This window comes from Megascapheus bottae, chromosome 24 (genome assembly GCF_031878675.1).
Source record: "Megascapheus bottae isolate mThoBot1 chromosome 24, mThoBot2.hap1, whole genome shotgun sequence".
Taxonomy (NCBI): domain Eukaryota; kingdom Metazoa; phylum Chordata; class Mammalia; order Rodentia; family Geomyidae; genus Megascapheus; species Megascapheus bottae.
Window position 1 is genome coordinate 11,883,477 of NC_143532.1, and position 25,241 is coordinate 11,908,717.

The 25,241-nt window shown below is 44.8% G+C and overlaps 1 protein-coding gene across 2 annotated transcripts; it reads right to left on the minus strand.

The window, feature by feature from the left end:
- Positions 1 to 984: 984 nt before the first annotated feature.
- On the minus strand, positions 985 to 21,665 carry Slc7a6 (solute carrier family 7 member 6). 2 transcript variants are annotated; one of them, XM_090357389.1, is made up of 9 exons: positions 21,019 to 21,665; positions 9,089 to 9,214; positions 6,108 to 6,252; positions 5,078 to 5,201; positions 4,749 to 4,852; positions 3,110 to 3,206; positions 2,030 to 2,179; positions 1,753 to 1,936; positions 985 to 1,354 (listed from the first exon to the last, which is right to left on the minus strand). In XM_090357389.1, the coding sequence occupies exons 1-9, from the start codon at positions 21,539 to 21,541 to the stop codon at positions 1,260 to 1,262; spliced, it is 1,548 nt and encodes a 515-aa protein (XP_090213515.1). In that variant the 5' UTR covers positions 21,542 to 21,665; the 3' UTR covers positions 985 to 1,259. The 2 variants fall into 2 exon arrangements, with proteins under 2 accessions (XP_090213515.1, XP_090213516.1); XM_090357390.1 differs by lacking the exon at positions 1,753 to 1,936 and having other exon boundaries at positions 1,272 to 1,354.
- Between the last annotated feature and the right edge of the window lie 3,576 nt (positions 21,666 to 25,241).

The following is a 25,241-nucleotide window of genomic DNA, read 5'->3' on the forward strand; positions in this document are numbered from 1 at the left end:
TTCAAAATATCAGTGTTACCAGATTTCTGACTCCTGGAGTTGTTCATCTGTCTTTGCTATACCTGAGCCAGACGCTAGTAATGTGACATCTAAAGTATAACCAGGTACATGATCTTAAAAAGTTCACCTTCCTGGGTGAGACTCAACCGAAGACTGCGAAACAGTATAAAATTGCTGCCAAAAACCTGACATGCCACCGCACAGGGTGAGACATCCCTCGGGGAAGAAACTCCATTTGGGGTACTTTGAATTTTTAAACGTGATCAGCTTATGATATCCTATAAACAACTGAACACTGATGTTAAGCTAGAATTGGTGTTTTGGATTTAAAATAATGGAATACAGGAGTTTGAATTTGGTGGCAGTGGTAGCATGACCAGTTAGCTGCAGAGCTGTTCTCCAGGTGCAGCCTTTTCCCTGCCTTTGTTTCAGGGCTATATCCTTCCTGTGTCATGCTACTGTCAGGTGATCAAGATCAACTCATTATGAAGCTGGTAATATGACTCTACATAGGGATTTTGACTACAGTGTAGACATGATCCAAGCAAAGTCAGGACCCCCTCACGGAGATGCATGCATAATCTGTATACGATGGAAGCTATGTCTCCCCAGACATACAGACCAACAGCTGAGAAACCAGTCTTGTCAAAAATGTTCAGTGAGCACAGCTGAGACCCTGAAATACTTTCGTCCCATCAAGCCTGTTTGAGCATGAAATTCCAACAAGGCCCTCTGGTGAAATTCAGGAAAGGTGTTCACATGGTTCCCATGTCAGTTAAACACATCTTTGCTATTCCTGCCACCCCAACCATCCAACAAACAGGAATGCAGTTCTCTCCCCAGGAAAAGTTTAAATCACAGGGGGGAAAAAAAGGTATCATTTCAGATCTCTAAAGTCAGGTGATTGCACCCAGACAGAGGAAGACCTCCCATAAAGAAACTCCTCTGTGGAGACTCCTGGTTCAAACCTAAGTAGCTGCATCAGCCTAACAGTTTCTCTTCCCCTGGTGCAGGTCACCAAGGTTTAGTCAGGGCAGCACCTACCCACCAGGAGCAAAACTTAACCACCCCCCTGCATCTCAGCCTCCCCTCTACCCTGAGGCCCCCACCTTCAGGCTGACCTGAACCCCAACTGAGAAGAACCAACCCTGAGCCCCCTTACAGTCTCCTTTAATTCAGGAGGGTTGCCCCAGTCTTGTTTGGACTTTGGTGGTTGTGGCCATAGCCGGCTGGGCTTCAGGGGATGTCACCTTTGGCCTCTAGTCAGTTTTCCTCTCAACCTTTCTCTCTTCAGCTACATCTAGCTCAGTTAGGACGCAAAAGCAAAGCTTCTGGATGACTCTGGTGATCATAGCTAAATGAAAATAGAGAAGCATAGGGTTTAGAAAGCACATTTAGCTAGTGCCCCAACATAAACACCAGCAGACTAAAAGCACATAGGAGCTCCCCTCCCACCCGTCCTTTGGGCATACTGAAACTGGCTTCACCCCACCCCCAACAAGCATCTGTTCTCCATTCCATACCCAGCCAGAGTCCAAAATACAAGTAAGATTCTTTGTCATCCCAGGCGGACAGCATAATTAAACCCCAGAATAGGACACTAAAGTAATCATGTCAGGATCAAAAGAGTAGTGTATGGAGAGCTAGGTCTTATCTACCAGCAAATCACAAGTAGGGGAGAGGTAGTATCAGCTTCTGCAGGCGTCTGTATATATGTTCACACAGCCAGTGAGTAATGGAACAGACACTCACCCAGGATATTCCGGATAAACAATGGCCTCCGGGACTCTGGCAGGTAAACACCCATGAAATAAACAGGGACCCCAGACAGGGCAATCCCAATGCCAATGAGGGAACTGATGGTGTCACTGAAGAGGGGCACAACCACCAAAAACACGGAGCACAGGCAGAACACAATAGGAAAAAACAGGCTCAGCTAAAATGGAGGGAAATTAGATATGTGAGATGAAGATATAAACCATAAGCAAGAAGGTACCTTGGAGAAAGGGCCCACCCCTCCAAATCTGACCTTGAGAGGCCGGGGCCGCTCAGGTTCCTTCCAACGCAGGTAGAGTTGTCCAACAACAGAGAGGCCCACAAAAAACCAGTAGCTGAAGCTGAAGTAGTTGATGAGAAGGAAAACATCCTCCACGATGAGGTAGATGAGCGTCATGGTGCACTGTGGAGGAGTATGGGGAAGATGGGAGAGCACTGCCAACTTGGAGACTCCTACCTGCACTGTTTGTAGACCTGGACCTCAAATACTTAGGACATAAATGGAAGAAAGGCCTCCAGAAACATCTCAATAGCCTGTGGCTTCAGAAGTGCATATAAGCAAAATTAATCCATACCTCTTGGAGAGAAGTAAGAAGTAACCCCCCTCTCAAAAGGATCTTAGGGGCCGGGAGTTTGGCCTAGTGGTTAAAGTGCTTGCCTAGCATGCATGAAGACCCGGGTTCAATTCCTCGGTACCACATACATAGAAAAAAGCTGGAAGTGGTGCTGAGGCTCAAGTGGTAGAGCTCTAGCCTTGAGAAAGTCCAAGGACAGTGCTCAGGCCCTGAGCTCAAGCCCAGGACTGGCAAAAAAAAAAAAAAAAAAAAAAAAGGATCTTAGAAGACGGATCAAGGACTAAAGTCCTAGGCAAGGTCCAATTTGCCCAATTGTCAAGCATACAGAATATCTATCTTTTCATCTTGAAATAACACAATTTAAGACAAAAAAAAAGGAGCCTAGTCTGCAGAGACAAGAAAGGACTTTGTATTAAAAAAAAATGGTCAAGGCCTGGGAGTGTGGCTCAGTGGTAGAGTGCTTGCCTCGCATGCATGAAGCCCTAGGTTCAATTCCTCAGTTCCACACAAACAGAAAAATCCACTTGAGTTATGGCTCAAGTGGTAGAGTGCTACCCTTGAGCAAAAGAATCCCAGGGACAGCACCCAGGCCCTGAGTTCAAGCCCCAGGAATGGCAAAAAAAAAAAGTGTAAGGCCAGTCTGGACTACACCTGTGCAGATAGACAGGCTTTTCAAAGCTTATGTATAAAACACCTTAGTGCAAATTAAACCCAGGGCAAACACGCCAAAGCCCCCCCCCTCTCTTAGCACTGCTTACATTAAACAATAAGGCAGGAATGGGTGTGAAACGCTGAATGTGGATCATAGACAGAAGGTCTGGGAGGTGGCCCTCACGTGAGCCCACGAAAAACAACCTATAAGAATAAGAAATATGTCAGCATAGCTGGGTGTGGTGGCTCATGCCTATAATCCTAGCTACTCAGTAGACTGAGATCTGAGGATCAAGGTTCAAAGTCAGCCCGGCACAAAAGACCACAATAGATCATGAGTTTTTTTTTTTTTTTTGGTGGGTCATAGGGCTTGAACTCCTAGGCCTTATCCGTGAGCTCAAGGCTCAAGCTAAGAGTCTCGAGTCCTTTTGTGTCTGGGCTGGCTTTCACCCTTTATCCTCAGATCTCAGCCATCTGAGTAGCTAGGATTACAGGCGTGAGCCACTTCACCAGGCTAAGACCCTAAGACCTTGATTCTCTTATCTTCAATTAATCACTAGAAAATGGGAAGTGAGGCTGTAGGGTGGTAACCCTGAGCTGAAGAGCTCAAGGACAGTGCCCAGGTCCAGGGTTTAAGCCCCATGACCCACAAAAGAAAAGAAATACGTCAGCAGGATCCTTATACACAGCCATGCTCCTCATTAGATAAACTAGTCTTACAGCCCCAGAAAAAAGCAGGAAGAGTCAAACACCAGTTGGTCATGCCTATAATCCTAGCTACTGAGGAGGCTGAGATCTGAGGATTACGGTTCTAAGCTAACCCAGGCATTAAAGTCCATACGACTCATCTTCAATTAACCACCAGAAAACAGGATGTAGCACTGTGGCTCAAAGTGGCAAAGCATTAGCCTTGAGCTAAAGAGCTCAGGGACAGCATCCAGGCCCAGAGTTCAAGCCCCACAACAGGCACGCACACACACACACACACACACACACACACACACACACACACACACAAGAATAGAAACCCTGGGGCCGGGAGTTTGGCCTAGTGGTAGAGTGCTTGCCTAGCATGCATGAAGACCCGGGTTCGATTCCTCGGTACCACATACATAGAAAAAAGCCGGAAGTGGTGCTCAGGCTCAAGTGGTACAGCTCTAGCCTTGAGAAAGTCCAAGTACAGTGCTCAGGCCCTGAGCTCAAGCCCAGGACTGGCAAAAAAAAAAGAATAGAAACCCTGGGCTCAAGTGATAAAGGTAGGCACCCTGGTGAAGAAGAGAAATTAACTAGTTAAATTTGGTGCATGTGTATGAGTGTGTGCATGTGTGTGTTTACATACATGTGTATATGTTTCAACTGGGGGAAAAGGATGGACATTAAAGGAAAATCCCAGATTCCAAGAGGCCAAGCAATGAAAACAGCCATAATGGCACAATTGGAAAGAAATCACATGTGGAGTAAATAATAAGTCTGAAATGTTTGCAAGCCACCCAGGAAGAACCCCAGGAGTTGATGACACCACCAGAGAAGACATTATAGGGCAAGATGTTTGAGTTGTTGATTCATGAGAATTAAGTACTGTATGTGGACATGGTGACACATCCCTGTAATTCCAGCATTCAAAAGGCTGAGTCTGGAGAATCACAAGCCCAGGGCTAGCCTGAATTCATATAGTAAGTGTGTGTGTGTGTGTGTGTGTGTGTGTGTGTGTGTGTGTCCATCATTAGTAAAGCTGATGCACAGTACCTTGATGAAGCAAAGATGGATGCATTAAGGCCCCCAAAGCAGGACAGAGCAACAGCTATAGGGATGGTCCAGCTGAACATGCCAAACGTCCGGTCAGCAAATGTCTGAGGACAAAGCACAGAAGAGACATTCAACACAAGACAAGGTTTGGAATCAGCCTGCATCTATGCTCTTAGGTCAAATGCAGTCATTGCTGAGCAACCCGCCCTCTGCCCTAGACTTATCCCCTCATACTGCAGAGCTGGCATGGCTGCAGAGAGAAAGGGTCATTTAGGGGGGCTAGGTGCCATGAGCTAATGATGCTCAGTTGAGGATCTCAAGAGACTCACCACAGCCACAGCATCACTATTCCGGACATCTGAAATGCTCAGCACTGTGTAATAGGCAATGTTGGTCAGGATGTAGATGAGCATCACAACTGGCATAGAAATCCCAATGGCCAAGGGCAAATTTCTGTTAGGACAAGTGAGATAGGACTACCTAAAACCAACCTCTCCTAGGAACCAAGGTTCATCAAGTATCCACTGGAAGGTCTTAACATTTAACAGTTTACTGGCCCCTGGGTCTTTGGGGCTGGCTCCCCTTTATCTTATACCCCAAGCTGGGTATGTATCTTTTTTTTTTTTTGCCAGTCCTGGGGCTTGAACTCCAGGCCTGGGCACTGTCCTTGGACACTTTTTGCTCAAGGCTAGCACTCTGCCACTTGAGCCACAGAGCCATTTCCAGCTTTTTCTGTGTATATGATTCCAGGGAATCGAACCCAGGGCTTCATACATGCTAGGCCAGCACACTACCACTAAGCTATACTCCTGGTCCATGGGTATGTATCTTATGCCCATGGGAACTTTCTACCAGTTAAGAGAAAGAGAGAGGGACACAGAATTGGGATCAGAGGGAAAGTGGGAGAAGCACTTTTCCTGTGAAAATAGGTCATGATCAATTACTTTATCCTTGCCACAGTAGGGCCAATGAGTCCCACAGAACTTCATGATCTTGCATCTCTGATCAGTGGGGACTAGAAGCTAGGCTATGGAACCCAGTTTGCCAAAACAAACAGATTCTGCTGGCTGAAATCACAGCACCCAAGTACAAGGTCCTGACATCCCCAGCTGAGTCTGCTGCTGCGTCTTCCCTCTAGGGGTGACCCTGGAGACTCTCCAGTGGGAACATGAAGGTATGAGCCAAGGACCTTCCTACTTTCACTCACTCCTATCCTAGTTCCTGACCTCTCCTAACTGGACAATGGTGAACAGGAAAATGGAATGAGAGGCAGAGGGGGAATGTGCGTCAGGGCAAGTACTCCCTCTACAGCAGGAGTTTCAGTCAAGCTGGAGAATGAGAGTATGATTTTGCCTTTACCTTTCTGGGTTTTTTATTTCTTCTGTTACAAAATTAAGGGTATCCCAACCTGAATAAGAGAAGAGGGCAGAGTAGAGGGCAAGAGATAGGTTCCCCATATCCCAAGAGGAACCCTCAAAGGCGTTCTTGAAGTGCTCAGAGTGTCCTATGGAGACAAAGACAGGTGGGAGTTCAGGGGAAAGACATGGGAAAATATGGAGAAGAGGAAGGACATGGAGAAAGAACAAGAGGAAGGAAACATGAAAAAAGCAAGGGGAAAGAAGATATAGAGGGGCAAACAAAAAGGAAAAAATATGTTATTTAACACCAAAAGAACAACAAACCCAAGTTTTCCCCACCCCCACCCCCGTACTTTACCATCCCACCTGTTCCTATCTCTTAGAATAACTAGACAATCTCAGAAAAATAAAGTCCTTCCTGGCAGGTATGACTTTTTTTTTTTTAACAAACCCTGGGGAATTTCCTGCAAGTGGTTTCACAATAGGCCAAATTTCTTGCTCTGATTTTTTTAATAGCACTAGCTGTTTCCCATAAAGGAGACATTTTCTACTAGCAGTGCAAGGTCTGGCTCAGATCACTGCACAATTTGGTCCTGTGGGTTTATCAGTTTCACAAATCACTGCTCTATTGGCAGTGGGTGTGAGTTGATAGAGACAGGAAGTTATAGGCAAAGAGGAACTAAGGTTTTCTTATCTCATACTGGGTCGCCCCCACTCTTCAGAGAGCCTCTAGAGATTACAGACCTGAAGCCCAAGGGGCAGCACCCAAATGCCCAGGACAGAGATCTTCTGGACACTCTAGGGTTTTTAACAAAGACTCGGTCATTTAAGGGAGTTAGTTATTAACCCATGTAGAAAGGAAAACCCAGATCTCAATATGGCAAAAAGGATAGGCGTGCAACAAGGGTAAGGAAAAGAGGCCCCTGTCCTACGGAGCTGTTAGTCATTGTACACAGCAGTGGTTCCCTGAGGAACCACAAGCCAATCTGACCCCAAGATGCCCCTGAGACTCCAGGAACATTCTGAAGGCTGCCTGAACTTACCAACCTACCTAAGAAGCCCCATAGAGCACTTCCTAAAAACACAGCTTTCACTTCCAGGATATAGAAACAAATCCATATAAGGTGTGACTGTTATTCTTAATGTAGTATGTTATTTCTCAAAACACACAGACACACACAGCTTTGGCTGAGGTACAGCTTGATCACCAAGCATTTGTATAGTATTCATGGGGCCCTGGGTTTCAATCCCAGTACGACAGAAATAAAAACAAGCTGAGAGCTGGTGGCTCATGCCTGTAATTCTAGCTACTCGGGAAACATATTTGAGGATCATGGCTCAAAGCCAGCCAGGGTAGGAAAGTACAGGAGACTTGGTTTTTTTTGTTGTTTTTTGGGTTTTTTTTTTGGTAGGTCATGGGGCTTATTCTTGGCCTGGTCACTGTCCCTGAACTCTTCAGCTCAAAGTTACTATTCTACCCCTGGACCTGGACGTTGTCCCAGAGCTCTTCAGCTCAAGGTTATCACCCTACCATAGAGCCAAGTCCTACTTCCCATTTTCTAGGGGTTAATTGGAGATAAGCATCTCAGGTTCTTTTGTGCTCAGGCTGGCTATGAACCTTGATCCTTAGATCTCAGCCACCTTAGTAGCTAGGCTTATAGATGGAGCTACCTGCCAATGTGTGAGCCACCTACCAGCCGTGCAGTCCATGAGACTCTTACCCACAATTAACCATCAGAAAACCATAAGTAGAGCTGTAGCTAAAAGTGGTAGAGTACTAGCCTTAAGCAGAAATGCTCAGGGGCAGCACCCAGGCCCTAGTTCAAGCCCAAAACCAACAATCAATCTACCAACCAACCCAATCCAACCTCTTTTTTTTTCCCCCTCCCCGGTACTAGGGATCGAACCCAGGATGTTGCACTTGCTAGGCAAGCACTTTGCCACTGAGCTAAATCCCAGCCCTCAACATAACTTTGTTTTGTTTTGTTTTGCCAGTCCTGGGCTTGAGCTCAGGACCTGAGCCCTGTCCTTGGACTTTCTCAAGGCTAGAGCTTCACCACTTGAGCTTCACCACTTCCAGCTTTTTTCTATGTTCGTGGTACCGAGGAATCAAACCAGGGTCTTTGTGCATGCTAGGCAAGCACTTTTACCACTAGGCCAAACTCCCAGTCCCTCAACATAACTTTTTAGACTTACACACCTGCATTTAGAGACTGATCATGTAGAGGAAGGGGCTGTAAATGAGGGAGAAATTCTTAGCTAAAGAGCCTCAGGATTTCCCTGTGAGCCCAGGAGATTATGGGAAGCCTACTACTCTTACATTCAACTCACTGTGCTCTGATCCAGGAATGAAAAGCTTTCAAAAGCCAACATGCAGAAAAAGCAGTGCCAATTTCACAATATTCTAATATTTTGCTCTGTGAGCTGGCTTGATGAGACATGCTGAACCCAAATCCACATGAAAAGTAAAGGCTGCAAAATAACCACACAGCCAACCTCCCAGAACACACACACACACACACACACACACACACACACACACACACACACACACACACACACACACACACACACACACACACACACACCCGTACCTATCACCCCTCTATAGGAAGACCAAGTTTTCCTATTTGCTATACCTGCTGCCATCACAGAGACCAAAACCAGAGACTACTCTATCCCTTATCCCTACCCCTGCCCCACCCCTAAATGATTTCGGTGGCTCAATTATGATCAAAGTTTCACAAGCTATGTCTGTGTCTGGCTTCTTTCAATGCTTCCAGCCTCCCTGAAGGTGGCCCAATATATCCAGTTGGCCAAGCCAAGAAGAGATATATAGCCATCTCTTCCACTCACTGGCACACTCTAGCATAACAAAGGAAGAGCTGAGCAATAAAGCTAACAGTGTCCCCAGATCTTCTTCAGGGAACCAAAGGACATCCTGGGACATCCACCCTCCTTCCCACATCAAGCCCATCTTACCCTGGCACAGTTTAACAAGGCCCATGACAATGATGGCAATGAGCGCCAGGACCTTGGCGTAAGTGAACGTGTCCTGTACTCGTGTGCCCCACTTGACATAGGCACAGTTTACAAATGTCAGCAGACCTAGAAGGAAAACCATAAAGTTACTGGTAAGCATAAGCTGAAGGCACCGAGGCCCAATCTCTCTTCACAGGAAACATCACTTTTGCTCTTCTTCACCAAAGTAGAGGGAACTGGGGGCAGAAACATGGCCTAATGGTAAAGTGCTTGCCTAGCATGCATGAAGCCCTGGGTTCGAGGCCTCAGTACCATATACACAGATAATGCCGGAAGTGATGCTGTGTCTTAAGTGGTAGAGCAGTAGCCTTGAGAAAGCCTAAGGACAGGGTCCAGGCCCTGAGTTCAAATCCCAGGACTGACCCACACACAAAAAAAGGAGGGGTGGGAGCGTAGCCTAGTGGTAGAATGCTCACCTAGAATGCACAAAGCCCTAGGTTCAATTCCTTGGTACCACATATACAGAAAAGGCTGGAAGTGGTGCTCAAGTGGCAGAGCACTAGCTTTGAGCAAAAGGTGTCCAAGGACAGTACCCAAACCCTGAATTCAAGCTCCAGGACTGGCAAAAAAAAAAAAAGGTAGAGAATTCTTCCCATACCCAAGAAAGGCTGATTTCATCTTACCCAATCTTCCCTATCCAGAATCCTTCCCAAGGTTCAGCTGGTAGAGTGCCAGCCAATGAGCAAGTGTCAGGCACTGAGGTCAAGTTCCAGTCTTGGACAAAAAAAAAAAAAAAAGTGCAAGAGGCACAAGGGCTTTCTATGGTCTTTAGTGGGAACAGAAAAGACCTACACGTACACTAATAAGTTAGGTAAATTTGAATGCAAATCACTGACTACTGAGGAACTAGAGAGACAGTGTTTGGGGGCTCATTGGGGGTATTGTTTTGTTTTTGTTCCGGTTCTGGGGCTTGAACTCAGGGCCTACGTGCTGTCCATGAGCCACAGCTCTCCACTTCTGTGAGAGATGTTTTAAATATGTATTAAAAACACATAGATGTATCTATTTCCATTTTATAGATGAGAAAGCTGAGACTAAGAAAGGGCAAAATACCATCCCCAAGCTGAAACAATCATCATATCCACAGTCCTATCCAAACGTCTCAGAAAGATCCATGGAGAAACACACCTACTACATTCATTCTCCTAACATTCATATCAGCAGTTATGCCTTTAGCTCCAGCTCCTTCCCCATGTACATCAGTGATAACTGGGCCTTATGTAGAGGATCTAGCACCTTGCCCCCACTAGGGTTCTACAGCAAAAGACACAGTAGTACCTTCAAATACTGCCCCTAATCTTTTTTTAAATTTTATTTTTTATGTATTTATTTATTTATTTTTGTGGGTCATGGGGCTTGAGCTCTGGGTGAGCATTTCCCTGAGCTCTTCAACTTAAGGCTACCACCCCACCCATGAGCCACAGCCCCACTTCCCATTTTCTAGTGATTAATCGGAGATAAGAGTCTTAAGCTCTTTTAGTGCCTGGGCTTTGAACCAAGATCCTCAGATCTCAGCCTCCTGAGTAGCTAGGATTGCAGGCGTGAGCCACGGGCCTCTTGTCCCTAATCTTGAAAAGGGGAATTTATAGATATACTCAAATGTTTCCACAAAAGCTTTCAGGTCCATCCTCTTGGCCACTTGTACCTACTTCTATCCACTTTGACTACAAGTCAACAATATAGCCAGGTACTAGTGACTCACACCAGATATATACACAAAACAAATGTCTTCCCCAGGCTTAGTGGTTCATGCTTGTAATCCTAGCTTCTCAGGAGGCTGAGATCTAAGGATCACAGTTCAAAGCCAGCCAGGGCACTTATGTCTGTGAGACTCTTATGGCCAATTAACCACCAGAATACAGGAAATGGCACTGTGGCTCAAGGGGTGGCGTGGTAAACGCCCAGGCCCAGAGTTCAAGCTCCATTACTGAAGAAAGAAAGAAAGAAAGAAAGAAAGAAAGAAAGAAAGAAAGAAAGAGAGAGAGAGAGAGAGAGAGAGAGAGAGAGAGAGAGAGAGAGAGAGAGAGAGGAAGGGAAGGAGGGAGGGAGGGAGGGAGGGAGGGAGGGAGGGAGGGAGGAGAAAAGAAAGGGAAATGTCCTTCCTTACCTATTCCTCCTGCCTTAACTATACCCACTTCCAAGTCTGGCTCAGCCCCTAAAAAAACTTTCCTAAATATACCTGCCAGCCCCTCCAGAGTTCTCTGCCCTCCAAAGCATAGCTCAGTGTCTAAGGCTGTTATCCTATGAACATCTGTCTCTAGGAGATCTCTCTTTCTCTCAGGTGTTTAGGTTTTGTTACTTCAAGATCATAAATTCTGCCGAGTCCAAGGCCCAAAACCAACAACAACAAAAAAAACATAAATTCCCAGAGGGCAAGAAAAACATAATACATTCTTAAACTGTTTCTCAGAGAAAAAGAAAACTGATGAACCATGTCTAGAATGAAAGGGTTGATGACTCTCAAACATCCAATTCCCCGGGGCAAGTAAATTTTCAGAAAGGAAAGCAACACCCCAGTGCCCACTGTGAAAATGAACATAGGGTAGGAAGGACCTCGGTGTTTCAAGAGCTTTACTTACCATACTGGTAAATAACAGATTAGACTGAGTGGAGGGGGAGAACAGCAGCCAAGAGTGTCAGGGAGAAAATGCCAAACTGCTGATCCAAATTCTCTGTGTGGACTAAACCTACTCTAGCTAACAGAAGCAGCTAACCAGCAATCCACAGTAATCCACAGGCCTATGTGCAATACAATTAAGTACATTCTGAGGTACTGCTTGCTCAGCCCCTTGTTTTGGTCTGGGTTTTACCTTTGCTAGTTGTATGGGGAAGGGGAGCATATCTGGTATCCTTTCAGTGTAAGGGATCAAACTCAAAGCCCTGAGTATGCCAAGCTAACATTCTACTACTTGGGAATTTCTCCCACTTCTCTATCATGATCCATCAGATCAGATAATGAGCCCAGTTGGGCCTATGAAATTGTCTCTCCAACGAACTGTCCATAGAGTCAGAATGCCAAGAAACAAAAATCTTACAGTATTGGGCTACACTAAGAGTCAAGAACTAGTCAAAAAACAGCTGGGTGCTGATGGCTCACGCTTATAATCCTAGCTACTCAGGAGCCTGAGATCAGAGGATCGTAATTGAAAGCCAGGCCAGGAAGAAAAGTCTGTGAGACTCTTTATCTCCAATAAATTACTCAGAAAAAGCCAGAAGTAGTTCTGTAGCTCAAATAGTATAGTACTCAGAGGCTCAGAGACAGCACCCAGGCCTGAGTTCAAGCCCAAGGATTTGCAAAAACAAAAAGAAAAACCATACAAGCTCTTAGTAACAGGAACAGAAAAGGAAGGAAAACTACAAAGAAAAGCAGAAGTGAGAAGGCATGCGGCTTTGAGAGTAAGACTGACAGATTAAGATAAAAACAACAACAACAAACAAACGGAAGAGACACAAATGGTGTCAAATGGAGACATGGAAAAATGGATTTACTCAAGCAGCCTGATATCCTGGCTGGCTCAGTAAGCTTGTTCATAGCCTCAAGATGAGAAAGGGGTTTGATATGCTCCTCTGCCCACAATGTCAGGCATTATTTTTCACTTCTTCCCTCCATCCTACAGCAAGTTTCCTACAGGCTTGATTTTGTCTGTACACAGTACAGCACTCAGTGGAAATTCAATAACCATTCTAATGAATAAAGGCTGTTTCTCACAGACATCCCTGAAGGACCCATTCCACAACTAGCTGGGTGAATACAAAAGCACCTCATCTTCTGGGAATTACTTGGAAGACTGAGGCTGAGTCAACAAGCCTGTCTGTCTCTCCAGAGGAAAACTAAAGATCTGGAGAGAGAATACTGGATGGCTCACATTGTCTTACACATTGTCTTAACAGCTATGAGAGAGGCATAAATAGGGAGATCACGGTCCAGGCTGGCCTGGGTAAAAACAAGCCAGAAGTGCTAAGGACACAGCTTCGGTGGTAAAGTGGGCACTGAGCAAGGGCATGGCCCTATGTCTGAATCCCAGTACCTCAAAAAAAAAGAAGAAAGAAAGAAAAATCTGAAGGAGAAAAGCTTTTTCCACAGTTATTCATCATTTTTGTGGGGTTTTTTTGTTTTTTTTCGGGGGGCCAGTCCTGGGGCTTGGACTCAAGGCCTGAGTACTCACTGTCCTTGGGCTTTCCACAAGGCTAGAGCTCTACCACTTGAGCCATAGCACCACTTCCGGCTTTTTCTATGGATGTGGTACCCAGGAATTGAACCTGGGTCTTCATGCATGCTAGGCTGGCACTCTACCATTAGACCATGCTCCCAGCCCACTCATTCATCTTTTCATTTTTATTTATTTATTTTTTGGTCGGTCATAGGGCTTGAAATCAAGGTCTGGGCACTGTCTCGGAGATTTTTTGCTCAAGGCTGGCCCTCAACCATTTTAAGCCACAGTTCCACTTCTGGTTTTCTGGAGATAAGAATCTCATAGACTTTCCTGCTTGGGCTAGCTTTGAACCTCTATCTTCTAGATCTCAGTCTCCTGAGTAGCCACCAGCTGGTGTGAGCCACCAGCACTTGGCTACTTATTCATCCTTATATTTACCACGTACATATGTTTCTTTCTTGATGAAAGTAGTTAATTATCCACAATGTGTTGCTAGGGCCTGAAGCAATGTGAAAAGAAGCAGGTGTCTAGAGAACATAGTGTAAGGAGTACTCACTCTAGTGGCCCAAGTCCAGGAACCTGAGACTGAATATATCCATTAAGACCAACCCCAGGCACATAAGTTCCCTCATCCTACTCTCAGTCCTGCCAGGGAGCATAGTACACCAAGCAGATACCAAGTACCTGGTCTATTCCCCTGACTATAATTCAGAAATAAAATGCCCTGACCTATGTAACTATAACCCCTCTGCACATGACCTTTATAATATATATTTACCAAAAAAGAAAAAGAAGAGCCAGACACGGTGGCTCAAGTCTGTAATCCTAGCTACTCAGAAGGCTGAGAACTGAGGATCATGGTTCAAAGCCAGCCCAGGCACTAAAGAACCTGAGACTCTTTTTTTTTTTTTTTTTTTTTTGCCAGTCCTGGGCTTGAGCTCAGGGCCTGAGCACAGTCCTTGGACTTTCTCAAGGCTAGAGCTCTACCAATTGAGACTCAGCACCACTTCTGGCTTTTTTCTATGTATGTGATACCGAGGAATCGAACCCGGGTCTTCATGCATGCTAGGCAAGCACTTTAACCACTAGGCCAAACTCCCGGCCCCAGAACCTGAGACTCTTATCTCCAATTAACCACTAGAAAACTGGAAGTGGTGCTGTGGCTCAAGGGGTAGGGCAGTCACTTTGAGCTGAAGAGCTCAGAGACAGTGCCCAGGCCCAGAGTCTAAGCCCTATGACCCACAAAAAATAAATAAATAAAATAAAATAAAATAAAATTTCACCATCTGAGCCATAGCCCTCCATGCCAGCCAAAACCTCCAGCTATTTAGCTCCTCAGACTTTATCAGAGTCCAAACTAAGACAACAGAGCCAAACCTTGAGGGCAGATGCTCAAGATTCCACAGCTCCAGTTCACACCCTAAACCTTCTACTCATTTTCCTCTGGACAAACCAGCATCTATGAACATAGGACCCACGGGAGGGTTTTCAAGCATCTCCAGGAGCTTGCTTTTTTTGTGGCTATTTACTTGTTTGCTTATTAATTTGATTTCTTTTGCAAGATCAAACTGAGGACTTCAAGCACTCTATCAGCTTCATTACTCAAGTTTGATTATACAACTTGTTTTGATTATACAACTTGTTGCCAAGAATATTCTAACAGCAAATCCAAGCCCAACCCCTAGACACAAATAACTCCCCAAATGCTCTCTGTGGCAGACTTGCAAATCATCTTCCAGTATTTACTCTCCTTTCTTCCTTCATAGGAATTTTAGCTGAAGTCATGACTAAAATAGACATTCCCCAGCCTTCCCCACAGGTACTTATGGCAAAGAAACTAACTCCTACCCCCTCCCCAGCCTGGAGGGTGTTGTCAACATATTTCACAGAAGACCTCAAGAAGCTCTTCTGACCAGGTTCTGGGGGTTCACACCTATAATCCTAGCTATTCAGGAGGCTGAGGTCTGAGGTTCACCATTCAAAGCCAGGCTGGGCAGGAAAGTCCATGAGACTCTTGTCTTCAATTAATCAGTAAAAAAGCTAGAAGTAGAGCTGTGGCTCAAGTGATAGAGTGCTATCCTTGAGCACAAAAACCCAGTTTCAGGCCCTAGGACTGTCACCAAAGAGGGGGAGAAAAAAAAAAAAGCAGCATCTCTGATGGAGGTGTGGTTTACTTTATCCTTCTTAAGGCAGACATGACAACAGCAGTTTGAATAGTCAGCTTAGGTCATGGCTAGAAGTTTTGCTGAAGACAGCTGAGGATAACAGCAATGTAAAACAAAAGGAACTTGAATTGCTGAAGCATTAAAGGGGGCCCACTAGGCCTCTTTAACATAGGAGAGGAATAAACTTCAGTGTTTGAGTTATGTTGCTTTAGCTTTCCTGTTGCACGAAACACAAACTAACTTTGAATAATACATGCACCTCCTAATAGAACTGCATCTCTTATACAAGGAGGTGGCTGGGCAATCTGAAGCCGCAGTCCTAGCTATGCAGAGAGTCATAGGGGAGGGAGCGAAACCGTCCAATACCGCCCTCAAAAAGACAAGGGTGTGACTAAAGGGCATTTGAGGACAGAATACAGCCCTACACAACTACGGTAGGTGAGTGTTTCAAAACAGTCCACACAGAAGTCAGCCCTACCAAATAAATGGACATGGGGAATCCAGAGCTAGCTCCTAGCCTGTGCATGATTATGCAATCTACATGCATTTTTTTTCCAAAGTATTCTTTTTTTTTTTTTCCAGTCTTGAGCTTGAGCTCAGGGCCTGAGCACTGTCCGAGGAATCGAATCCGGGTATTTGTGCATCCTAGGCAAGCACTCTACCACTGGGCCAAACTCCCAACCCCCAAAGTATTCTTAAAGAGGATCTTGGTGGGGGGCATAAGTGTAGCCTAGTGCCAGAGTGCTAGCCTAGCATGTATGAAGCCCTGGGTTCGATTCCTCCGTTCCATATACTCAGAAACAGCCAGAAGTGGTGCTGTGGCTCAAGTAGTACAGTGCCCAAGAAAGCCCAAGGCCCTGGGTTCAAGACTCAGGACTGGAAAAAATAAAAGAGGATCCTGGTGTTGTACACCTGTGCTTCCAGCTACAGGCCGAAGAGGATCATTTGCACCTAGGAGTTGAGATCATATTTTTTTTAAAATGGGGGGGGTGGGGAGAACTGGGAGTGTGGCCTAGTGGAAGAGTACTTGCCTAGCATACATGAAGACTGAGGTTTAATTCCTCAGTACCACATATATAGAGAAGCTGGAAGTGGTGCTGTGGCTTAAGTGGTAGAGCGCTAGCCTTGAGGAAAAGCCCAGGGGCAATGCTCAGGCCCTGAGATCAAGCCCAGGGCTGGCAAAAAAAGAAAAAAGAAAAAAACCTACTTGGAACTGAGGTACAACTCAATGGGCGATTACATATTTACCATGTGTAAATAAAGGCTGGGTTCAATTCCAGGCACACACACTAAAAAAGTATCTTTGGTTTTTGTTTTTGCTAGTCCTGGGGGCTTGAACTCAGGGCTTGAGCACTATCCTTGGGCTTTCTCAAGGCTAGAGCTCTACCATTTGAGCCACAGCACCACTTCCAGCTATTTCCATGTTTGTGGTACCAAGAAATCGAACCCAGGTCTTCATGCATGCTAGGCAAGCACTCTACCACTAGGTCACACTCCAGCCCCATTTTTATATAAACACGTTTAGCCTTATTAACAGAACATTCTAAATAAGATGAAGATCCAGTTCTCAGGCCTATATAATTCTCTGAGGGCTGATTATCCAAAACAATAACTGACCCAAATGGGGGAAAATATCTTCTTCCTGAATCATTTCCCTGACTTGTTGTGAGGCTAAGAAAGCAGGAGATCTGGGAAAGATATTCAGGACAGGGTACCAATGGCTCACACCTATTAGGCTACTATTCATGAGAATGAGACCTGAAGCTCACCATTTGAAACCAGGTGGGGCAAACAAATCTAAGAAACTCTTATCTCTCATTAACTGGCAAAAAGCCAGAAATGGAGATGTGTCTCAAAGTATTAAACACCAGTTTTGAGGGCAAAGAACCCAAGCAAAAGAGAGAGATTCTGAGTTCAAGCTCTAGTATCAGCATGCGCGTGCACACACACACTGAAGTGAACTGGCAATTCATAAGCCACAAATGTCACAATGTCATTCTTCTGCAGTCAGATTCTATATTAGGCTCTTATAATTCTTGGAACCAGGTTAAAAAGAATACTGTTGTTGCAGCTGGGAATCTGGCTTAATGGTAGAGTGCCCAGCATGAACAATGCCCTGGATTCAGTTCCTCAGTACAGTATCACATATGAACAGAAAAGGCTGGAAGTGGTGCTGTGGCTCAAGTGGTAAAGGGCTAGCCTTGAACAACAATAAAAGCTCAGGGACAGTGCCCAGGCCCTGAGTTCAATTCAAATTGAATTGAATTAAAAATAAAATAAATACAAAATGCTGTTGGCCACTAACCAAGGAGGTTAATCCTGTATTGGATTTTTTTTGGTCAGTTCTGGGGCTTAAACTCAGGGCCTGAGCTTCTTTGTGCTCAAGGCTAGTGTTCTACCACTTGAGCCACAGTGCCACTTCCCCTATTTTCCTAAGGACTATCATGTTGAGCTCTTTTTGCTCAGGCTAGTACTCTACCACTTGAGGCACAGCTCCACTTCTCACTTTTTATTGTAGTTAATTGGAGATACGACTCTCACTGACTTTCCTGCCCAGTCTGGCTTTGAACCAGGATCCTCAGATCTCCATCTCCTGAGTAGCTAGGATTACAGGTGTGAGTCATCAGCACCAGTGTATTAAGAACTATCATTTTGCCAGGAATGCTGTCACATGCCTGAAATCCTAGCACTTGGGAGGCAAAGGCAGGGGGATCTTAAGTTTCAAGCCAAAAAAACAAGGGAGGAAAATAAAATCAATTCCTCTCCTACCATCCTGTAAGTGAGTAAGTCTCTAAGCTTTCAGCATTCTGTCAAGCAGCTTAAGACTCTATCACAGAAAATTCCAGGACCCCAGAATGTATCCAAACAAGTACATTTCTAAGATGAGTTCTCAGCAGCAGCACTATTGAAATTTGGAGTAAGGTAAGTTTTTCATTGTGTGAACTATCCTGTATACAGTAGCTTTTCAGCAACACCTCTAACCCACTAGATGCCAGCAGTACATCTCCCAGTAGCAGTATCAGCTAAAAGATTTACCCAAAAAGTGCCAAATGTCTCCTGGGAGCCAAACTCATTTCCCTCTGAGAACTACTATTCTAGGAGAATAATTATCTACGACAGTCTGAAATTGCCCTAAAGCTGCTGAGATCTCACCACTAGGTATAGCCTGGAAATGTGGTGGGGAACAGCCAGGGTGTCCAGCAACTGTGCCATCAGGGACCAAGAAAGTAACATGAATGGGCAAAGGCAAGAAAATATGGGTATAAAACGAGAGGAAGCAGAAGACTGCACTGGATGGAGAAATACATACTCCATTGAAAGGAATTAACTGCTATTGCAACCTAGCTGATTGCATCAGCCAGGAATTTGGGTTCAAGGTTGCCAGAGCTTTTGTTTTTTTCAAGAAAAAAAAAATCTTGGGCCGGGAGTTTGGCCTAGTGGTTAAAGTGCTTGCCTAGCATGCATGAAGACCCGGGTTCAATTCCTTGGTACCACATATAGAAAAAATCCGGAAGTGGTGCTGAGGCTCAAGTGGTAGAGCTCTAGCCTTGAGAAAGTCCAAGGACAGTGCTCAGGCCCTGAGCTCAAGCCCAGGATGGCAAAAAAAAAAAAATCTTAATTCCACTGACATTCTTCACAGAAATGGGGGAAAAAATTCTAAGATTCATATAAAAACACAAAAGACTCTGAACAGCCAAAGCAATCCTAAGTAAAAGAACAATGAACAATCTTGAATTTGTCATAATAGCTGATTTGAAATTATTTCACAGAGCTGGTAATGTGGCTTAATGATAGAGTGCTTGCCTAGCATGCATGAAGTGCTGGGTTCAATTCCTCAGTACCACGTACACAGAAAAAGCCAGAAGTGGTGCTGTGGCTCAAGTGGTAGAGTGCTAGCCTTGAGCAAAAGAACCCCAGGAACAGTGCCTAGGCCTTGAGTTCAAGCCCTGGGATATGCACATTTGCACATACACACACACACACATACACATACACACACACACACACACACACACACACACACACACACACAGAAAAAAGACTATTTGGGAAAGGGAGTACTAGTATAAGTAAAAAAAAAAAACAAACATGCAACAGAGGACAATGCAGATATATTATTCAAGTATATAGTATACTTGTATGAAAATGTCATAAATAGGGTTCATTAAACCATTTATTTTATATAATTCATATTATACTAAAAAAGAAAAAGAACTGAACACAGTAGCATATGACTATAATCTAGCTCTTAGGAGGCTGAAAAAGGGAGAGATAGACAGACAAAAATAGACAGACCTGATTTTTCTTTTTTTGGTCGGTCTTGGGGCTTGAACTATGGGTCTGAACGTTGGCCCTGAGCTCTTCAGATCAAGGCTATCACTCTACCTACCCCTTGAGCCATAGCACCACTCCCAATTTTCTGGTGGTTAATTAGCGATAAGAGTCTTAGGGACTTTACTGCCCAAGCTGGCTTTGAACCACGAGCCTCAGACTTCAGCCTCCTGAGTAGCTAGGATTACAGGTATGAGCCACAGTGCCCAGCTGAGACCTGATTTTTCAAATGCTGGTAACTAACCCAAAATTACTTAAAACATTATGCAGGTCTAAAAAACAACCATGTGGGCCAAGTCTAGCCCACTATCAGCTTATAGCTCTTCCCCTACAGTTGGTTGCATGGAGAGATTTCCTGGAGCCTTTGTTCTAACATAGAACTATAACTATTTACTCTGGCATGACTTTAACTTCTTTACAGTCTACCAACCAATAAGCTGGACCCCTCTTATCTTTCCATTTCAAAACTTCATCCTCTTATCCTATCTAAGCCTCACTCTGAGTTGAGTACAAAGCCTTAATGTTCTTTCTCCCTAATTAAGACCTACTAGTTTCTTCTAACCATTTGTCTCTTGAGATCAGGCTATTCGCACTGCCTTTCCTACACACAGAGACTCCCTTCCAATACCTTCTTGATCTGTTTAAACTACCACTACTACTACTACCTCCACCACCACCACCACCCTACCCCTACTTTTTATATGCAGCAGAATAAAAGTCAACACTATTCTTTTTTTCTTTTTTCCAGAGCTGAGGACCAAACTCAAGGTCTTGCACTTGCCAAGCAAGTGCTCTTTCACTGAGCTCACTCCCTAACCCCCATGATTATTTCTTTTTTGTTAAGTGATAAGTAATGATATTGGCACCAATCAAAACACCTGACTAGCCAGGCATTAGTGGTTCATGCCTATAATACTAGATGCTCAGTTGGCTGAGATCAGAGAATCATGGCTCAAAGCCAGCCCAGGCAGATATATAAAACAAGAACCAATCCGCCACACAGAGTAAGGAAAAGATTTCAGGGACAGCCATAAACAGGTTCAGACTTCTCCCTTCCCCATCCTTTATGCTTATTTATCTCTCTCAGACCCCCCCCCAAATAAAGGTAAGAAACCTCCCTCCTCCCAAAAGAAAAGGATGCTCTTCAAATAAAAGACACCCACACAATTATCACAGCACCCCATACTATCACACGTCCTCCACCCAGTCTCAGACTTACAGATGCAGGCAGCAGCAAGAAGGCGGCAGGCGGCGTAGGGGGGATCGCATGTAGGGAAGGAGGGCTGGATGATGTAGTTGGCAAAGGTGATTGCGATGATGGCCTGACTGGTGGGCTCAACAATTAGCAGCGAGGCCCACAGGCGGATGAAGGCAATGAAGCCCCCAAAAGCCTCTAGAATATAAGCATAGCTGGCTCCTGACTTGGTGATGGTGGTCCCCAGCTCTGCATAGCAAAGGGCACCCACGACCGAGAAGAGTCCACCAAGGGCCCAGACAACTAGCGACAATCCATAGGAGGCAGTGTGTACCAACACTCCTTTGGGTGAGACAAAGATCCCTGAGCCAATCATATTGCCCACCACCAGGCTGATCCCATTCAGCAAGGAGATCTCCTTTTTCAGCTGCATAGTTTCTGAGTTCTCTCTAGATGGTGAGCTGACATCCTCTTCCACTCGGGGCTGGCTGGCTGAGGCAAGGAGATGGTAGGTGGGAGTGGGTGTCCCATGCTCCCGGGCTTCCATAGCAAATACTTTCTGTACACTTAGGTTTTCTGTGGCCTGGCAAAGAAACTAGTATGTCCAGTCTAGGTCGTTTGCTGGTGAGGCTCTGTTTAGGGACAGCTGCCCATGCACATCATCAGTTTCCTTCTCATGCACATCATCAGTTTCCTTCTCAAGGCCCAGGAAAATGAAGGTAGGCAGATCTCCACGGCTTCTGGAAAAGACATCATGAAATTAGGCATGATCTGATGATAACTTACAAAAAGAAGCATGTCTTTTGCAGGGCTTGGTGACTTATGCCTGTAATTCTAGCTACTCAGGAGGCTAAGATCTAAGGATTAGGGTTCAAAGTCAACCCGAGCAGGAAACTCCATGAGACCCCAACTAACAACCCGAAAACTGGAATTACAAAATGGTAGAGTGCTAGCCTTGAGGGAAAAAAAAAAAAAAGCTCAGAGGGCCAGAAGTGTGACCTAGTGGTAGAGTACTTGCCTAGCATGCATGTAGACCCAGGTTCAATTCCTCGGTACCACATACACAGAAAAAGCCGAAGTGGTACTGTGGCTCAAGTGGTAGTAGTCTAGCCTTGAGAAAGCCTAAGGACAGTGCTGAGGCCCTGAGTTCAAGCCCCAAGACTGGCAAAAAAAAAAGTAATAATAAATGCACAGCCATGTGTACACACCTATTTTAACCTCCACATTGTTCAAGCACAACCAATAGTTTTCCCAAATGCCCAAAAGAAAGATTACAGGGCTGGTAGTGTAACCTAGTGGTAGAATGTTCACCTAGCATGAAGCCCTGGGTTTGATTCCTCAATATCACATACACAGAAAAAGCTGGAAGTTGCAAGAGCACTAGCCTTGAGCAAACAGCGTTCAAGGACAGTGCCCAGGTCCTGAGTTCAAGCCTCAGGACAAAAAAGGGAAGGAAGAAAGAAAGAAGGAAGGAAGGAAAGAAAGAAAGAAAGAAAGAAAGAAAGAAAGAAAGAAAGAAAGAAAGAAAGAAAGAAAGGAAGGAAGGAAAAGAAAAGTAAGAAAGGTAAGAAAAGAAAAAGAAAGAAAAAGGAAGATCACAGAGTTAAGATCCCACAGTAACCTATCTGTAAAGGATCCAGAGGAAGACAAGAATGTTCTTGATCCTGTACCCCATTGTGGCCTTCTCCCTCCCTCACTTCCTATGTATCACTCATCACACACTTCTCATCATCTGGAGACTCCTACGGAGGAGTCAGTGCTTGAAGGTCAAAGCGTTACCTTCCAGGAATAAGAATGGGATCAATATTCCCAGATTCCTGTCCTCTACTCACCAAAAATGTATGTCCCTGATTCTGATCTCATGGAGCTCAGAACAAGCTCAGAACCTCTGTCACTTGAGAGTGAGTAGTTTGGAAAACTGATCACCACAGCCCCCCACCTAAAACTCCTGCCTTACCTCTCCTGATTCCCTTTCAGAGTCTGGATTTCAACCCAAGTAAAAAAGCTCCACTGGGGCAATGGTAGCCTTTCCAGATCCCAGGAGAGTTGAGTCTATTTACATTTGAGGCTGGACTTTCCAGCTGCCCCACTTTTCTCTTTACTCTTAGGACCGAGCCTTGCAGGCATGTGGAAGTGTATTTGTTTTCCCGTGTCCTGTCAGGTGAGTTTAGGCATTCATGGGAACAAAACTAGTAACCAGCTCCATAACTTATTCATTCCCACGTCAAGAGTCATATGCCTTCTTCTACGAAACTCTACAGCCGCCCCAGTGACCACTCCAACTTTCCCTTTTCTCTTAGACCTTAGATGGGGGTAGGGGACTGGGGTTACCAGGTATTCCTTTTGTCTTTGCACAAGCTGGTCCTAGTGTTTCTCATGGAGTGTATTTATGTATGTCTGATACACGGAGGACACTGCTCAGTGGCAGTCATAGACACAAAGACTTCCTGTCCAGAATCTCAGTTCCTTGTTTCTCCTGTATGAGAAACAAGGTTCTTGCTAGTTTAGGAAGAATTCCTCCTTCAGCTCAGGAGTCACACACAAGAAAGAGCAACTGAGAGTTCTTGTCCTTATTTGATAAGGAAGTTATCATTAGAAGCAAACCCTTGACTAAAGTAATTAAAGTCCCCATCACTTTGCTAATGAGAACAGTGTTGTGATATAACACCAGCAAGCTCCCTAAGGCCAGATCCCAGGATTGCTTGGCCACACAACCCCAAAGCCATCCCTCACTTTTCCTCTATATCTAAACTGCACAAGCAGAGCTAGGTGCCAAGCACTTACATTGTATCAGACTCTGTGCTGGAAACACAGAAAAGTGGACCATGTACTTCTAGAAAGACATGGGATCACAGCTAGTTAAGACACACCTTTCTCTGCCCTTCAGCTCCTCCTGGTTTCACTGGTTATTTGTACCAAATTGGACAATATGAAACTAGGATAAAATGTGAAGTTTTCCTTATCATAATATTGCTGAGAGACAAATTCTGAAAGCCAAGGAAGGGACAAAGAAAGAGAAGAGTAAAAAGTTCGTTTTAAGGGCCGGGAGTTTGGCCTAGTGGTTAAAGTGCTTGCCTAGCATGCATGAGGACCCGGGTTCAATTCCTCAGTACCACATACATAGAAAAAAGCCGGAAGTGATGCTGAGGCTCAAGTGGTAGAGCTCTAGCCTTGAGAAAGTCCAAGGACAGCACTCAGGCCCTGAGCTCAAGCCCAGGACTGGCAAAAAAACAAAAAAAAAAAAAGTTCATTTCACTGGAGGATCAAACCCAGTATAAAATACTGGTTCATGCCAGTAATCCAAGTCATTCATTGGGGAGGAGAGCCCAAGAATTGAGGTTCAAAACCAGGTGGGGACAGAAAAATCCACAAACTCCATTTCCAAAATAAGTAGCAAAAAACCAAGCTAGTGGTATGACTCAAATAGTAGAGTGCCAACAAAACAAGTCCAGTAACCATGAGGCTCTGAGGCCACACCCTAGTATAAGCAAAAAGAAAAGAGAGAAAAGCAAACACTGGCATCTTCAAGGAGAAAGAAATGCAAGGGAAAAGGTAGGTAAGAATTCAAGTGTGATTTTAATGAGCTACTAAAGGTCAGAAGCAGGTTAGCAAAAGTCACAGCCACTGAGGTTTTTCTCCACAGACTCAATAGTTGCTCATAAGAAACCCTGGGCAGGAAACAAGAAGAAAAATCTTTCTCAATAGTGCTGGGCCTGGAGAGGGAAAATGCAAATGCCCAGCCACACCCTTCTCCTCCAATGGACAACATATTATAAACCCCTGATAAAATGTCAGCAAATTCTGTCACTGAAACAGGAAAAAGAAAACAACAACCAAGAAAACTGGACAAACCCTTTATGCTTGGGAGGGTGGAGAGACAGGAAATTCTGGTCAAAACCATTAGAGGTATTCTACATATAGGAGAGAGAATCACCCAGAAAGTTCTACCCTAAAAACTCAAGAAAACACCCTGAGACTGAGGCTGAACCTGACAACAGAGAACTTCTCAGTTCCCACCACCATGTTGGCAAGAATCCAGGAATAACCAATGGCAGTGTGCCACAGCGCTGTAGACCAGTCGCTCATGGAAAAGAGCTAAAGCTCAGGACAGAGTATAAACACTGAGAAAAAAACCTTCCCCTTACCAAAGCAAAGAAACCCTAACCCCAAGAGGGTTGTGAAGGAACCACCAGAGAGATCTGAAGTAAGATTTACCTAAGGTAACCATAGCAACAACAAAACCCAAA